Source organism: Coenobita brevimanus, chromosome 116, assembly GCF_032717465.1.
Source record: "Coenobita brevimanus isolate Jiangsu-jjx chromosome 116, ASM3271746v2, whole genome shotgun sequence".
Classification (NCBI taxonomy): Eukaryota; Metazoa; Arthropoda; class Malacostraca; order Decapoda; family Coenobitidae; genus Coenobita; species Coenobita brevimanus.
Window position 1 is genome coordinate 3,719,428 of NC_137069.1, and position 17,915 is coordinate 3,737,342.

A 17,915-nucleotide genomic window follows, 5' to 3' on the forward strand; every position below is an offset into this window, starting at 1 on the left:
AGACCGGGATATGGTAACACTGAGAAGCGGTATCTCTCTTAACCCTTGGGCCTAAACGGTATGCTGGATTCTTTACTTTTCTGATCAACATGCCCCTTTCAGATACAATGAATGGCTTGAAATTAGAGGACAAGGTACGTATTTTATCTGGAGAACCACAGGGTCACGTTGAATGCTTTAGCTAGCGGAGTGATAGCGAGGGAAAGTAGAAATAAGGGCAAATTAAAGCAGGTAGGTAATGTCCTGAAAAGTGAGCGTGGGGGTAGAGGGGGATCAGTCAGCACACGCCGCCGCTTCTCGGAGGTCCTGCGCATCATGGCTGAGCAAATGGAGGTAAGTTTACGACCTATTCTCCTTTATTTATTTGCATTTTACAACCCAAAGAATTGACTGGCACCGCTTGCCCTATTTACCTCTCAGTGCATGGGTAGGGTAGTGTTTGTGAAGAGTTATTTGTTAAAGTTTGAAATCCATTTCGAATCGCATGTACTTGGCGCCACGTGAATGTGATCATCGACCCACAACAAAGGGGGAACTTGTGAGGTACCTTGGTAAATACCTGATTCTTGCAGTTTCTGATGAATGATGTAGTGCTGCACGTGGTCTTGAAAGTGTGAGGGATGTAGAGAAAGTGTTGGTAGGTGTTTAACATGTTATATAACGTGCTGGAGCCCTGGGTTTGTATACTCTTTGGTAACGCAGCAGCCTTGAAGAGTGGCAAGAAAGCTTGGTGTCATTCATTTTCTATGATCTTATGTATTTAAGCATTGTTTTCTAAAGGTTGGGTGCATCGTGTGCAGTTGAATGACTTCTATTATTTATACAGCTGGAAAAGTATTTCTTCAGTGTAAGAAGTTTATCTTGATAGTTTTATACCAGAAATCAGTTTGGCGTTGGGGTACCTTGGATTGAATATAATAAGATTTGCAATTGCAAAAGGACTTTTGTAACTCCTTGATTGCTTGGATATATTATGACTCCAAAAAATTGGCTGGTTTTAGCAAAACAAAATTCATAGTTATACCAGTAGCAGAAGAAGGGTTTGAACCTACTGGATTTAATTTTTAGAGAGTGTTTTGCTATGATTTCTAAACTGATTAGTGAAAGTACCCAAGTATTTGCAAGTTGACAGTATATCTGTACAAGGGTTAACCTGCACCAGTTGGTGTTCCCATCTATACCATGAGCTTTTATCTAATTATTGCTTATTTATACCATTCTCGTACTGCATATTTATAAATTCCTGTAACACTTTAAAAGCATTTACTGTAGTCCGTTCAGTTGCTTGATCATGAGTTATTCCATTTATCCACTTTGGCAGAATAGGGGTTCAATGTTTCTTTGGAACAGGGCTTTTAAAATAGTTTTGTTAATTGTACTCTTTTAGCCTAAGTAATTTTCATTAAACTAGGAAGAGTTACTGCTTTCCATTTTTTCAATTCCTTTAACAGTTCTGAAAGTTTAAATAATGTGTCCATGAATCCTTCTTGTGTGGTAAGACCCTGCCTGTTTAGTCTTCCTATGTAAGGTAGATCTTTCATTTCTGGAACCATTTTTGTAGCTGTGTTGAACTTACCCATTTCAGTGGAAGTGTAGGAGAGCTCCCATGCACATAATATATATAAATATATATATATATATATATATATATATATAAAGCTGTGTTTTTGTCATCCAAGCTGGCGGATTGGATTCGAAGCCATCTTGGGGAAACCAAGCTGCACCATTTTTGTTGGCCAAAATGATACGAAGCCAACCCAAGCATTTGTCATTGAAACCAAGACCGTCTTCGTATCTCACCCAAGTGTGGTCAGGAGCAGTCTTGGTGTAGCTTGGGGAGAGTGAGATTGGCCAGCAAGGACATGTAAATGATAAATTTCATGAAATTAGCACAATGTACATAAAATCAGGGTGCAGGTGGCTAATGTTAATGACATATACAGCCAGTTCAGCACAAATAACGGCTACGTGTAGGTTGCATATTTGTCAGAAGATTGTCTTCGGCGAACCCCTCTGTTTACTTTGCGATTGGGACGTAATTTTTCGGTTCTACCTATCTTGGACTGCTTTTGTGGACAGAAACCAAGTGCCCCAAGATGCGCTTCAAATCCCAAGCTCCAGCTTGGACGACAAAAATACGGCTATACCGGGTAATCTTAGCAATCTCTAGCTAACCCTAGAAGAGGATAAAATAGAACAGGCCATAGGGCCTATGCTAGGCAGCTCTTACAAAAGTGTGACAAAACTTAACTATGAATTACTAGTCGGAAATAAGAAGTGAACTAATTATATGGTTCCACCTGGAAGACATGTTACCCAGTGTATTTGTCGTAATGGGACTTGAATGTGGCTATTGTGGGTGCTGTGCCAATACAGTATGTGATAATAGCCATTCCTGGGCTCAGTAAGTAATGTAGTCAGATGTTGAGGGAATGTGGAATTTTTCCGTGACAGTGGCAGTTGTCTAATGGCTTACACAGTGCGGCATTTATTTTCTGCTTGAAATTGCAAACTGTATCTGATGGATGTTTTTGACATTCATGGGGGAAGGGGAGATCTTTGACTCCTTAGCCACAAATGCTTTGTCAAGTACTTGGTGAAGAGGAGGGACATTTGTCAGCTCTTTCGTTCATTAGTACATCTCGGTTAACATGGGCAAATCTAGATTAATTTTGATGTAGATGCAGTAGAGATTGATATTAGGTAGAAAATGTTGCAGTGTTCATAATTCTGTTAAGCATGATTTGGTTGTAATATATCAGTAATTTAGAAAGATTGCCAACATTCTGAAGGGAATGCAAGATAGTATTTTCACAGATACAGTACACTGACATATTTCTCTGCAAGTTGCCATGATGATTAATGAACATGAAAAAAATAGTCTCAAAATATGCTGGTTTATATGGTTTGATGTGTTATTCTGTAAATTCCATTAAGAGGCATATAGTTATTTTTTTTTTTTTTTAATTTATTTTTTTTTAATGCATCTGGCCTAGCATAGGCTTAACAGCTATTTCCTCAGACCCAGCAGTCCTCTATACCCTATGCCTCCACATATCACCACTTCAGCATTAACACCCACAATCCATAGTGAATACATGCTAGGGCTGACTTATACACAATTGGTGTACTGGTATAGTGGGGGTGTTTTTACATGTTGACAGGTCTTATGGTGGATCAGTAAGGTCTGCTCTACCGATATTCAAATTTTTAAGCTGTTCCCTACCTCAGCCGGGATTTGAACCCACGTCCATTGGGCCAACAGACCACCTCTACGAACGTGGCTGCTCTCTCCCCCATACAATTTGCCCATGGAACAATGGCGTCAAGGTTGAAGCAAACTGGTGAAGAAATCAAGGAATGGCACGAAGTTGAAAGAGCACTTGTAAGGAAGAAGAAAGAAAAAGGAAATACAATCACCTGTATTATGATGTGGAGACCAAGTGAAAGCTTATGGGTGCATTTATAAAATTAATGTCATGCAGATGACAGGAAGTTCCCATTTTCTTACTTTATTATACAGTCTACAGGAGGGAAATGCGAGGTCTGTCCAAAAAGAAACCAGACTTTTTAAACAGTGCACCAACTACCCAGCATAGCGTGATCATGATGGGAGTGCTGTGTAGCGGCGACTTGGAGCTTTAGTCTAACACTAGCCATGTCATGTCACGTCACAGTCGTTGAGGTACATGCCATTAAATGAACATGTGTTTAGTGCACTTAACAATTTGTTGAAAATTGAACAATGAAGAATCTTGAGCAACATGATTGCATGAAATTCTGTTTCGAATTAAGAACTCTTATGGTGACATTTCAGATGTTGCAACAGGCTTATGGGGATGACTTCTAAAAAATTCAGTTATCCCACACACTGTCAGTTGAAGCTGTTAAAAAGTTGGATATTGCTTTAAATCAGCTGCATTTTTTGCATTATTGGTTATTACTGGATTATTATTATTATTTTTTTTTCTGGAGAATGTGAGTGCATTCAAGTACTTGGGTAGTGTGATGAGTAAGGATGGAACTTTGGGGGATGAAGTACGTGAAAGGGTACAGCAGGGAAGAAAGGTTGTTGGTACACTGAAAGCAGTGATGAGAAATAGGGAGGTGAGTATGGAAGTTAAGAAGTCACTGCATGATGGTATTGTGATCCCTACCCTGACGTATGGAAGCGAGGCGTGGACCTTGCAAGAGGGGAACAAGTCAAGAGTGAGAGCAGTGGAAATGAGTTACTTGAGAGGAGCATGTGGAGTGACGTGGAGGGACAGGTTGACGAATGAAGAAGTGAAGGAACGTTGTGGGGTAGATGTGGATGTGGTTGAAAAGATTAGGAGAAATACACTGAGGTGGTTTGGACATGTGGAGAGAATGGAGAATGAAAGACTGACTAAGAGGGTGTAAGTAGGTGAGGTGGAGGGAGGGAGAGGGAGGGGTAGACCGAGGATGAAGTGGAGGGACGGAGTTGAGAGGTATATGAGGGAGGGGGGGTGAGTTGGGGGGAGGGGAGTCAAATGGTGGGTGACAGAGTGACTTGGAGGCGTTTTGTCTGCGGCCACCCTTTGCGGGATTAGGGCGTCGGGCTATAGATAGATAGATTTTTTTTTTTTAATTATTTTTTTTTTTAATGCAAGAAAGTAGGAACCAAAAGCCAAGAGCCCACAAATTGTTCCTTTCAAGAACAAAAAAAAAAAAACTACTAAATTCAAGACTCATTCATATCAAGATGCCTGGACACACTGTGTTTGAAAGACTAGAGATCATAGGAAGTAGGAAATACAGACAGAGGGAGACAGTTCCAGAGTTGACTTGTTGCATAAATAAAGGACTGGGAGTAATGGTTATCTCATGCATTAGAGAGTTGGACAGAAAAGGGATAAGAGTTTGTTGCTAGACGGGTGCTACCTGCCTGTTGTAGAGGTGGTGGGATGCAAGCAGACAGTTCAGAGGAGCAGTGACCATTGAAGTAGTGATGTGGTTTCTTCCTCTTGACAACTGCATGCCAACCTACTTCTATCATTAATCAGTAGTAGTATTACCCATTGTATATGTAAATATACTTATCAACTCATTCTAATCAGTCATGTGACATCTGCTATGGTACCGTACTACTGTACCTCCTCTGTGTGTGGTGGTGAGAGACCTGGTGTGGTACCATGTTATTTGGGAAGGGTGGAATGAGGCTTGTGTTTTCCTTGTAAGTATGAATTTCTTGATGGAGCTGTTTAATAGTATAAAAGTTCTTGATATTTCTGAATTCTATATTTTTTCTTTTATAAATTTTGAGGGAATAGGACTGGGAAATTTGAAATGAAGAGAATGTCTTTTTACCTTCATTTTATTTTCTTTCCATAATGAAATTAATTTTGACAGATTGTAGCACCAGACACCATCAAAATGGAGAACAGATGTGAAAAGGACAAGAAGGTGGAGAGAATGCCAGTCGATGAGATGACATCCAAAGACTACTACTTTGATTCCTATGCACATTTTGGCATTCATGAAGTGAGTACAGTATGCATTATATGTATTGCTGACAGCTTGTTTTTATATATATATATATATATATACACAGATAGATATATATAGATATATGTATATCTATCTATCAGTCTATAGATTATAGATATAATTGTAATTCTATCTATCTATCAGTCTGTCTGTCTATCAATATACTGTACAGTACATTTTTAACCATTTATAAGCACCTTGCTGCTGTTCGGTATTACTGTTTATGTGAAATTCCTAGTGGTAGGTGGTGGCGACCATCATCCACTCAGTGCTGCCTACTGCTTCCTTAGCCTTTATGATTCTTTTTCTGTGTCTGCCCTCCTCTCTTCCTATTTCTCCCATCTTTCCTGTCACTTCTTATTGCTTTTCTTTCCTTTACAGGTGGCTTTACATTGAGTGACAAGCCAAATGGTTTCCTATAAGCCAAGAAACCATTTACAACGCTGGGTGGTAACCATATAACCAAACCATACGTGCTCCCTACGTGTCGACAAGTGGGTTGGTGGAGGGTTAGTGCCTCTCCCCGTAAAACAAATAACTCAATGTCATGTGGCCACCCCTTGTGGGATTATGGCATTTGGCAATAGATAGATAGATAGATAGTTTTCCACCAACAGCAAGTCATGTAGTGTGCTGTTTCTCGTGTTTCATATGGGGATAAGTAATATCACAAGTCATTGTTCATGCATTGTTAAATTGATGTACTTTCAGCAGCAAAGGCAATTTAGATGAATTATGGGCAGTATTGTACTTTCAGCAGCAAAAGCAATTTAGATGAATTATGGGCAGTATTGTAGGCAAAGAAAACCTTTAAACAATTTCTCTCGTAATTTATTTTGCTTCTAGTACCAGAACATTCATCTGTATGGTTGATTGATTGATTCATTCATTACCGAATATATTACTGTACATTAATATTGACAGTTTACCTGTAACATATGAGAGAATATTGAGATCATATCGTCCAAACCTGTTTTCTCTTTGAAGGATGGGGTAAAGTAAGGTTCAGAGCAATAATAAGTTTGATAAAAAAAAAATGAAAAGTTTGACATTTAAATAGGCCACACTCAGTCACTCTCCATTCAAGCTCCTGGAATTGGAGCTCCTAAGATGTATTATGGACAGAATGAATTACTAAGAAAGAGTTGTTATGAAATACCCCTGAGGCACTTGGAATATGACCATGAATGATATGGGAATGGTTTCAGAAATGAGGTATACTGGGTATCTGGTTGGCATTTATGGATGTAGAAGAATTTATGATAGCCTTCATGGCAGGAACTGAAAATTGGTGGTAAGATATTGAAGGGTTGACAATGTAGTAGTTAGGCTGGTAAGAGAATGAGAGGAAGACTGATATCATCATCTTGAATGCAACTCAGATTCCCACGTACAACTATATTATGAGCCGTGTTGTAGAAATGCTACGAATGTTGTAAATAGTTGTAGGTTTTCTTCTTGATCTTCTCTGAAAATGTAGGAAAGTAGGATAGGATTAGTTCAGCAGTCATATACGGATTGATTGTTTTGTCATTGTAGCTAAGTTGCTTGTTTTTGTATTTAACCCTCAACTGCCCCATTGACGAGGAGCCTACACATGGTTGCACTGTGCATCCTGGATGGAGCGACTCTGGTGTCCACGTGGAGCCGGACCTCCTCACATTTCCCTGCGCCTCTATGTGGGAAGGATCCGGGTGAGATGTCCTCCACAAGGGTGATCCTTATATGATGCATGTCCTGTACTGTACCTGTAGGGTGGCTCTACAGAAGCAGTTACTGTACTTACCTGTTCTTGACGATTCTGTTTAGTCAAGCAAACTGGCGTTCAGCAACAACAACAGCAACCATCTCCCGTGTGTGTTCCCAGACTTAAGCTGTAACATACTGTATGTTTCAGGAAATGTTGAAAGATGAAGTACGTACCCTGACGTATCGCAATGCTATGTACCACAACAGACATCTGTTTAAAGGCAAGGTAAGGGAAAAAAAGAAAAAAATTTTAGGGAGTTGATATTGGGTTAAGTGGAAATTCATTTTATTAAGATTTGTAACAGATTTTGTCATTTATCAAGATGTGTAATAGATTTTGTCTCTGTTTATGTGATCTGTTTACTGTTATGTTCATAAGGTGCTGTATTAGCACAGTGGTAGAGTTCAGGTCAGAGGTAGCTTTGCACTAAGATGCCATGGTTTGAATTCATAAGGTTGCTGGAAATTGTCTCACCACTTAAATACTGCCATGAATGTAAGGTGATCTACAGCTACATGATATTGCCAGTGATAACGTAGCCTTAATATCTCCCACACTTCAGGCCCCCCAGGGCCCATGAAGATGTAATAAGGGATTGGCTGTGGCTGCCTGTAATTATTAATGTGGCATGTGTGCATGTGTAATCTTCCAAGATTTTGAACAAGATAATTGTGCATTACCAGACTGTGTTGGATGTTGGGTGTGGAACTGGAATCCTCTCCATGTTTGCTGCCAAGGCTGGTGCCACCCGGGTAATAGGCATTGAAATGTCCAACATAGTAGAGCATGCCAAGAAGATCATCACAGCAAACAACCTAGACAAAGGTTTGCATCATTTTAACACACACAAGAAAAAATCAAGCTAGTATTAAATCCAGTTTTGCAGTGTACTAGAGCTATCTTTTACAGTGCAACAAAATTTCATGAGAGTTACAACTCCTAAATTTCCTCTCAGGATGCAAAGAAGTTCCAACCACCAGGAAGTTTAAACCTTAACCCTGAGATAATGGACTTGTACTCACTCAGTTCATGATCCAAAGCCAGTCTAGAAGTTCATAGTTTCTTTGATCCTGCTTCAGTTCCAGCAGTTATGCATAATCACTAATTTACTATGTTTGAAGTATCTGTTGTAAGCCATAAGAGTATTGGCATTGTTAATACTGTATTTAAAAAAAGTTATGAGCTGCCACTACAGTGTAGGTTTTTAAGTCTAAAGAGTGATGGAGTGCAGCTGATTCCACACCTTGACTCTTAGTTGTATGAAGTGCATTTCAGTTGTCCCTCCACTGCTGTCAATCTTTCTACCTCTGGGAAGTCTTATATGTAGGCTATACCGTATATGTATGTATAAATATTAATTATTCTGTCACCCTGGCTGATACTTGATAAAATTGAAAGATCTCTTGCAGTGAAAGTTAAAGAAGGATATACTGTATGGTATCTAACCTCTCTAGGTCAGCAAGTTTATCTTTATGCTAATTAATTGTTTTGAGAGGTTTGCAGGAATAAAATAAAAATGTATTTTTTAATTGTATGAGTAAATCACTCCCATCTTAAATGTCAGGACCTACTGCTTAGCCCCGGGCTCCTATGCTCCTCATGGGGCAATGTAGGACTGGATGATGGATGGAATTGTATGAGTTAGAAGACAGAGGTAAAACCTTTCATGAAACTTCTCGTAGCCATATTGTAATCTGGATCATGAAATATGCTACTATCCTAGGTGTATCGTGATATTTCCCTTTTAACTTTGTCACTGTGGCCTTAGTATCTAAACACACCCTCCCTTGGCTGATAACCTACCAAGTGACTTTAATTGCAAAAAGTGGTTTGATTGAAGCTTTGTGATTGGCTGAGGAAAAACAGCTGACCAGCTGATGTTGTGTATGAGGCTTATCGAGATTTATAAAGGCTCTCTCACCCGGGAGATACAGTGTATTTCTTTATGATGTGGCAATAACCTTCCTCCAAGTATTTTGGATTATGGGTTGAAACTGATCTTGTAGGCATCTTGTTTGTCTGGCCTTGTAAGGTCTGTTGAGAGCCTTGGAGATCTCGCAGTTACGAGGTGCGCCATGAAAGATGTAGAGTTATGAAATCTGTTGATCAGTGTGTAAACGTGTGTGCTCATATATATGCAGTACACCCTCATTATCGACGGGGGTTAGGTATCTAAGATACCCGTCGATGCCTAAAACCGTCGATACCGATTTTCATCTGGTCAGGTACCCTTTATTTATATATTTTAGTATCCCTTCAATCACTCGTATGTAATATGCAGTTTAGTTTTAGTGTTTCTTAGAAATAAATTAGTTAGGCAATTGAAAAACTGAATATCATAATAAAACTACTTATATTAAGTAAAGAATTATGGAAAAAATAGCATAATCTCTGATGTTGATGCATAGTGGTCGTACACTGGACCTCAACTTGTAATGGCTGCTGTATCATCACTTCTCTCTCCACTTACACCTCACTCCATCTAAAAATAAAAGGCGAAACCAGCAGTTGTAGCCATCCATGTGTTTACATAACCGAGTGTGTTAAAAAAAAAAAAAAAAAAAAAACGAAAGCAGCAGTGGTGGTCATTCATACGTTCTAATAACTGAGAGTGTGAGGCAAGTGTTACGTTAGATCAGCTGTTCGCACCGATCTTCACAACACACGCCGGTGCTGCTAGCTCATACCAGAGAGACCAAGCTCTCCTATTTACTTTCATTCTCAAGAGCTTCCTTTCATTCTTGATATTCCATTTCTCCCAGACCTAAATTTTCACAACTGTATGGCAGTTTATGCTATCAAAGATGAATCTTAGCCTAGCTTTCGCTAGGATCTTCTTTTAGGAAAATTCAATTCTCCTTATGCTCGTATATTTCATATTTAATCTCTGCTTAACTTTTGCAAGAAATATCCTTTATTGACAAAAAATCCAACTCGTCTTTAACATTATAACAAATGATACAGGAGCATGGGTTTTATCATAAGTCCTTCTGAATTACCACACAACAGCACAGACACACGATCTTTTGCTGCTTTAAAGCCTGGCGCACTTTTCTCCTCCTTCGAAATGTACGTTCTTTTAGGCATTTTCTTCCACCACAGGCGTGTTTCGTCCGCATTAAACACTTGTTCATGCCTGTACCCTTTCTCCCTTATGAGTTCAGCAAAGTCACGTGGGTACGATTCTCCTGCTATCTGATCTGCTGAAGCTGCTACACCAGTCATCCTAATGTTATGTAGGCCATACCTTTTCTTAAAATTCTCGAACCAGCCCTTGCTGGCTGCAAATTTCTTTTGCCTAGAAGCACCAACATTACTAGGCCTATCACCATCGTCATTACTTTCATCACCATCATCACTATTTTCACCTGCCTCACTTTCATCACCATTATCTTCACCAACATCACTGCTTTCACCAGCAAACCGAGCATAGAGTTGTTTTGCTTTGTTTCTGATGAACTGGGAGTCTAGCGGCACGTGTCGACGGTTTAAGTCCTCAATCCAAATATTCAGTGCCTTTTCCACCTTCGCCAAGGCATCATCTCTCACATGCATCGTTACTTTAGCCGATCCTGGTGTGCACGAAGCCAGAGCATCTTTAATGTCTTTTTCTCTCCATTTTATGCCACGAACACGACTCATTCATGCCATACTCGCGACCAACCGCTGCATAGCTCATTCCACTTCTAAGTTTTTGTAATATTTCGTTCTTTACTTCCAAGGTAAGTACTTTCCTTGCTCTCTTAGCTGCCTTATTTCCAGTTGGAGTGTTACAAGGGCGCTTCGGAGCCTTGATGATCGCGAAAGCACGATAGATGTGGCCGAACACGATATGAGAACAACAGACAAACGTGTACTGATGCTGTTGTTTGTTGGGTCGGCGGGAACATGCCGCGAGCAGCCAGAGACACCTGGCAGGATGGCGCGCAAACTTGCTAGGAGGTGCCAATACAATTCTTTATTTTTTTATTTTTTTAATAATAATAATTTAACTCCCAGGAGACAAAAAAACCGTCGATAATCAAATCCGTCAATAAAAAAAAACGTCGATAATGAGGGTGTACTGTACTGTAGTATGATCACACAGATTGGATATAGATAAGATTGTGATATGAGTTTATATGAATATTTTGATTAAAGAGAAGAGGATTATGCTCAGATAATAACATAGCATTGATATAGATATGGTTGAGGGAGCAAGGTTTCAGTTGCTTGGGCATTGTCTATTTGATTGTGAAGACCATTTCATCGGACCTGCCATGTGGTATTTGTTCTGTTCTTGTGCTATTTTGTTCTTTGGTATTGGCTTCTTTATTACTTCATCTTATAGGTGAAACCTGAGGCTGGGATGATGGTGATGTTTAAATCTTTTGACAGACTTGTGAGACACATGGCCTGATTGCATTAAGGGTAGATATGAAAACATTTGAGAGGTTGATTATACTCAAGAATATATTACCGTACTTTGTTAGAGAATTTGAGTAACGAGTGATAGTGGGTACATGATTGTCATTTTATTAATCCATCCATCCATCATCCAATCCTATGCCATCCTAAGAGGAGTGTAGGAGGCTGGGGCTAGGCAAGCTGGTCCTGGCCTTTAAGGTGAGAGTGACTTTTTATCAGTTTTGCATCTTTTTATTAATACGTCTCAAAAATTTTTTCCCAACAGTTGTAGAAATCATCCATGGGAAAGTTGAAGAAGTAACACTACCAGTTGAAAAGGTGGACATAATTATTAGTGAATGGATGGGTTACTGCCTGTTCTATGAGTCCATGCTGGAGACTGTACTGTATGCTCGAGACAAGTGGCTTTCTCCTGACGGTATGCTCTTCCCAGACCGTGCAACACTATTTGTTGCAGGTATTGAGGTAAGACATTGTAATTTAATGCACAATAATTTTTTACATACAGTATACTATATGAGGCGTTGAGAATAGTACTGACGTAAATGCCATATACAGTAATCCCTCCAATATCCGACGTAATAGAGCCATAGGCAGGTCCGGATATTGGGCCCCAGCTTATGGACTTGTACTTTTGGACCCTAACTCTGAAAAACACCTATACAACTCCCTCTGGACATGCATTGCACCTATTTAAGACCCAAATCACACCAATAAGGGACATAAAAGACTGAAATAAATGCAAAAGAACCATAAAATGAGGTTTTAGAGGTGAGTTTATACATTATTAAACATTCTGGGTACTTACAAGTCCCTTGCTCCTGGACTGGTTTGAACCGCCAGTTTGCAGTCTACAGTTAATCCTCTGCACTCTAAATTCTAATTTCTTAACACTCCACAACACTGTAAATTCCTGTGTGTTCTAGTGGCAAGGTATTGCAGTTTATTCACTGTTTATTCACAAAAAACAAGCACCTGTGGCTTGCACTGTTATGAGTATCTGCTCTCCATCGGAGTTAAGCTGTGACTGTTGATGTTGGTGGGGTAACAGAGCTGCCAGATCGCAACAGCCACATTACCAATCTCCTCAACTTTCATTGTCAAATATAACTTTTCATTACCAAATTCGTAAAGCTAGCATATATTCTTCACTAATTATATATACAAGTGGAAATACATGTAATCACTCTCCTTATAACTAACACCATGTTGATTATTTTCACACTATGTAGGGTAGCAGATTAATCAGAGAGAGCAAACAATCCACCATCTCCATCCTGTGTATCCTCATACATGTGAAAAATCCATTTGGTAATGCATTACCAAACGAATTTTTCATTACCAAATTGGCCCACACTTGGTAATGAAAAATACCAAATGGCAACCTGACAGGGGAGGGGGGAGGGGGAGGAAGGAAGGGGTGAAGGGACCATGGTGTAACAGCTGCTCGGCGCCAGGCGGGAATTTCAAATTATGGGAGGGAAAAAAGTCAGATTTTTTTCGAATTTTTTGCGGTTTTTGGCCCATTTTGGGAATATTGGATCCCAGGAGGATGTCCAGTTAGTGGGGATGTTCGGATATTGGGCGTTCGGATATTAGAGGGATTACTGTACAGTAATCCCGCATTTTTTGCGGATTTTTTGTCTACGGTTTTGCCCTCTCGCGGATTTTCTTAGCATTAATAAGTTCAACTAAAATATCCTTGAATATAGAGAAAACAAAAAATTTGAAATTCCCGCAGCTTCCAATTTTAGCGCGGTAAACTCACGCCACCCTCTGTCCCTTTCCCACGGCCCCTCTGCCAGTGTTACCATATGTAGCATAATTTTATTCTTTTAGCATAATTTTGATCAAATTTTCGAGTCTGGGATATTTTTTAGCATATTAGAAGTTTTAGCATCATTCTAGCATAATTTAGAATGGAATGGAATATTTTTGGAATAATTTTATAAAAGCTACAAATGAGAGAGGGAGAGAGAGAGAGAGAGATAAGGTAAGATGATGTTTGAATAGTTGGTTACTTTCAGTTTGGGCTTGGTTGGGTTGGATTAGGTTAGGTTAGGTTAGGTTGGATTAGGTTAGGTTAGGTTAGGTTTTAGGTTAGGTTCGGTTTGGTTAGGTTTTAGGTTAGGTTAGGTTCGGTTTGGTTCGGTTAGGTTAGGATAAGTTTGAGCTTTGTATTTTACCCATGAAACCTAGGTTTTTCCGATGGATTTTGGTATGATTCATTCGAGTTTTAGCTTCATTTCAGTCGGAAATGACCATTTTCTGTTTCCCCCCCTCTCTATAACCGCCGATTCCCCAAAACTCCCCCATTATTGCAGGGGGATGGGGGGGGTCAATCTCAAAATCTGGTTATTTCCGACGGAAATGATGCTCAAAATCGAATGAATCACATCAAAATCCATCAGAAAAACGTAAGTTTCGTGGGAAAAAGCAGTATGGGCAGAAAACCGATATTTATCCTCTTACTGTATGTAGGTTCATTTTAATATTTTCATAGTAAACAATACATAATTAATATGTAGCACGAATATGTACAGAATTTTATCATTTAGCTTCAAGTTAGCATAATTCATTTTATACTTGGAACAAATTTGCTCAATCTAGCATAATTTTTTCATTGCCCTAGCATAATTTCGTTGTTTGGGTATGGCAACACTGCTCTCTGCCCCGCATAATCCTCAGTCCACGCCTGACTGCCTCACGTTTATGTTGTTCTTGTAACCGCACTATGATATGAGCCTCTTGCCTCCCACTTGCTTTCCACATGGCCCCAGGACGTAAGCCAGCCTCACCAAAGGCTAATAATACAATTAGAAAGAACTCTAAAGTGACAAAACGATCAAGAAAAGTTATGACCTTAGCAGAGAAAATTGTGTTATTGGACAAGCTAAGAAACGACCGTGCGAGTGTGTGCTATCACCAGTTGATGCATCTTTTTATTTTGTACTGTTTTGTGAATAAATGTGTAGATAACTGTGTATTACAGTACGGTGTTTACGTTTTTCCTTCATAATGGAGTATGTGCTTTCAATCTTGTAAGAAGGTATTTCGGGATGAGTATGGAGGTTTCGGGACAATTCGCAGTCACAACAAACACAAAACAATTCGCCTTCATTAATGAAGATAGCTATGGGTGATGCTAGAATATAATTCAAAGGCAACTACAGCAAGGAAGAAACAAGTTAATTATTGACTAAAGGAGCAACTAATAAATAATATCCAGAACCTACGCTACTGAACATAAACTTTGCTGGATCCCCTTGAAATATAGTTATTAAACTATTGATTAATTAATAAGTATATTGATAAAAGTATTGATTAGTATATTTATAGAATGGCGGGGAATCGTCCAGGGTGCGAATTGTTCTGAAGGGGAATCGTCTATGTTTTGACGGGGAATTGTCTGACGGCGAATTGTCTCGCAATCAGTATGGACATGGACTGTGTGATGGGCAGCATGGTGGACACAAGTGTAAGATTCAATTGTTAATAGAGTATTCGCGGAATTGACTTTTCGCGGGGGTTACAAGAACGTAACTACTGCGAAATATGCGGGATTACTGTATAAACAATGGAGAAAAACGCAGTTAAAGTTTTGCAATCTTCAGACTGTGATAACTTTATAGTGGGATATGATAGGAAGCTCGTGTTTCTTTTAAATTGAAGCTCTATTACAGGGCTTTCCATACAGTAATACATTCATATACCACAATCTGAATATTGCCACATTAACTGCGTTTTTCTCCATAGGTAGATCTTTAAAAAAAAAATTTTACGTAAAATCACCGGATTTTGCGCATACATTATGTTGATAATAGGAAAACAAAGAAAATGTATAATTTTGGTGTTGATTCTTTGCACTCCGAGAGCGCATACCTCCAGCAGGGAGCATCAAAAAAAAAAAAGGTTACGTAATCCCGTTGCAAGTTAAAGTATTGTGTCATTGTATTGTTTACACAATGAAAATTAGTAATAATAATGTCATAGTATTGTGTACACAAAATTGTTAATGAAAATTATTACGCCATTAATAGTAATGGAAAAAAAAAAATAGGTAATCAGCACTTACTATGACGAGGATGAGGACTGCTCTTGTTGTTTGAAGATGGCGATGAAGATGAGGGCGATGATGTTGTCGATGATGATGATAGCGATAATGATGAATGATGATGTGGGGGGTGGGGGGGGCTACTGGGATGAGGTGCTGGGCGTGGCAGCCACGGCCGCGCCCCCCTCCCCACTTTCATCCTCGTCATAATCGAGGTTCTCATCCAGTGCACCATCTGCACCATCTTCCTCTTCCTCTTGCTCCTCTGTTCCTTCATTCTCTTGTTGGTTAATGATGTAGTTCAGGTAGTTACTGTAGGCTGGAGGGATGTAGTTAAGCAGGTACTTTAAGGCGTTAACCTTCCCAGGCTTGAGACGACGAGGAGCAGAGTACTTTTGGGGGAGCTGAGCACGTGAGATGTTGAATGAGAGAGGGTCAGAGATAGCAGTGCCCTTCCGGAGCCGAACAGTCCCAGGGGGGCCCTCATAATCCATTGCGACATAGTACCCTTCACGAAACTGCCTGCTGACGGTGAAACGACGGGCCTCCATAAACCCGTACGGAGCCTTTGGACGTCGTACAGTAACTTGTTGTTGCAGAACATCAAAGTTGAAGAAGTCCTCTTGTCTCATAACATTCACCTTCTGGCGCTCAACCCGAGAAGCACGTATGGCAAGACAGTAACCCTTGAACTCGTAGATGTCCCCGGTGGCCCTGATGGTTTTCTCTATGTTACCAAAAGCTCTATCGCAGGCCATGTAGCTGTGGCCAGGTACTAGGTAGTAGTGGTCGATGCAGGTTAAGCAACCGCTGTGAACCTCTCTCAGATAAAGTAGCAAAATGTTAATGTTCTTATTTTGACCTCCACAATTGTCTGACACAATCTTTACCTCTCACCTTTCTCAAACTCCTTATTTACCCACTTTAACAAACAAGATGCAATTTCTGAACTGCCCTTACCACCATTCACTTCGTCCCAAGTAAAGAATTGACTCTCCTTTTTCTTGAGGTCGTGAATACACAAATTGTACATCCACAGTTTCTTCTGGTAATACGCCACACTTGTCGCCATCCTAGGAATGGGTAAGGTCTGCTGTAGGTCAAGGCAGATGCACCGAGTGTTGTCGTCTGTATTCTTGCTAAGTCTTTTCATCATCCTCTGCCCCTCTCTAGCTGCCTTGAGGTGTTCCTTCTTCTGCTGTTTGAGTCCCTGCACCTGGTCTGGGTCTGCCCTCTTAATGGCCACCTTGAGAGTGTCACACCTAGAGCAGGTGTCATTCATAGGAGGCTTAAACCCCAGCCTGTAGCTGTTGAACTTTTTTCGGTAGTAGCTGCTCTTTACTCTTGTTTCCTCGGGGTAGTGTTCCTCCATCCACAGCAGGTAGAGGCGATACATCTTCTTGACGTTCAGTTGTGTATCCAGGTAGCGCATCAGCGGACTCTTGGCTCGGGTGTAATGGCTTGAAACAGTGGGAAAGCTGAGAATGTGTTGCTGCACTCGTGCCTCAACGTCTGCTGGAATACGCCTGCTAGGTTGCCGACCACGTCTGTCACCACGTGGACACCCTGTAGCCGACACAGACTTCAATGCCGTCCTCAGTCGTGTCTCGGAAATGCCAGGGACAGAAAGGAAGCGCTTCTGACACAACCTGTAAGAGACAATCTCATACGTAAGGTGGTAAGAGCGGGTGAAAGAACGGCGGCGATCTTCCTCTGGGTGCTGCACGGGACGCCGTCTCTTCACAGGTAACACAGCAACATTCTTCTGAATGTATGCGTTCTGCAACGCAAAATCGCCAATCTCCCAGAACTGGCGATGTAATTCCCGAATGATTGGCATGGTAATTGTGTCAAAACATCCGTCTCGACATGGTTCCCCAACACTACGAGGTGGAACATGGCGGCCACTGACCCTACTCACAAACGCTTCACCTAGATTGCGTCTCTTTTTCACCACGTTTGACTGCCACTCACTGCACTGGGGCCCTCTTTTTCTACTTAGAGGCACTCCAGGGTCATCCTCACTCTCCGTTGAATCACTCATACCGCCGGCACAAACGTTCTTACGAACGCACACAGAAAAAAAGGAAAATCAATAAATTTCAGTGTGGTGGGGAGGGAGGAGGTAAGACGACTGTGGTGGTCAGGGAGAAGGGAAGAGGCGAGAACGGGGCGTCATCAGTCACGGGAGCTCGT

General features: G+C 40.5%; 1 protein-coding gene across 3 annotated transcripts in view; it reads left to right on the plus strand.

Annotated features, from left to right (window-relative positions):
- Positions 1-287: 287 nt before the first annotated feature.
- Positions 288-17,915, plus strand: part of Art1 (arginine methyltransferase 1) — a 38,367-nt gene continuing 20,739 nt past the window's right edge. Inside the window, exons 1-5 of one of the 3 annotated variants that reach the window (XM_080287076.1) lie at positions 288-333; positions 5,371-5,502; positions 7,406-7,483; positions 7,942-8,083; positions 11,931-12,130. In XM_080287076.1, coding sequence (XP_080143202.1) covers positions 316-333; positions 5,371-5,502; positions 7,406-7,483; positions 7,942-8,083; positions 11,931-12,130 — 570 coding nt within the window. In that variant the 5' untranslated portion in view covers positions 288-315. Of the gene's footprint in view, positions 334-499; positions 552-5,370; positions 5,503-7,405; positions 7,484-7,941; positions 8,084-11,930; positions 12,131-17,915 lie in introns of those variants that run through there. The other 2 variants (XM_080287077.1, XM_080287078.1) reach the window with 2 other exon arrangements.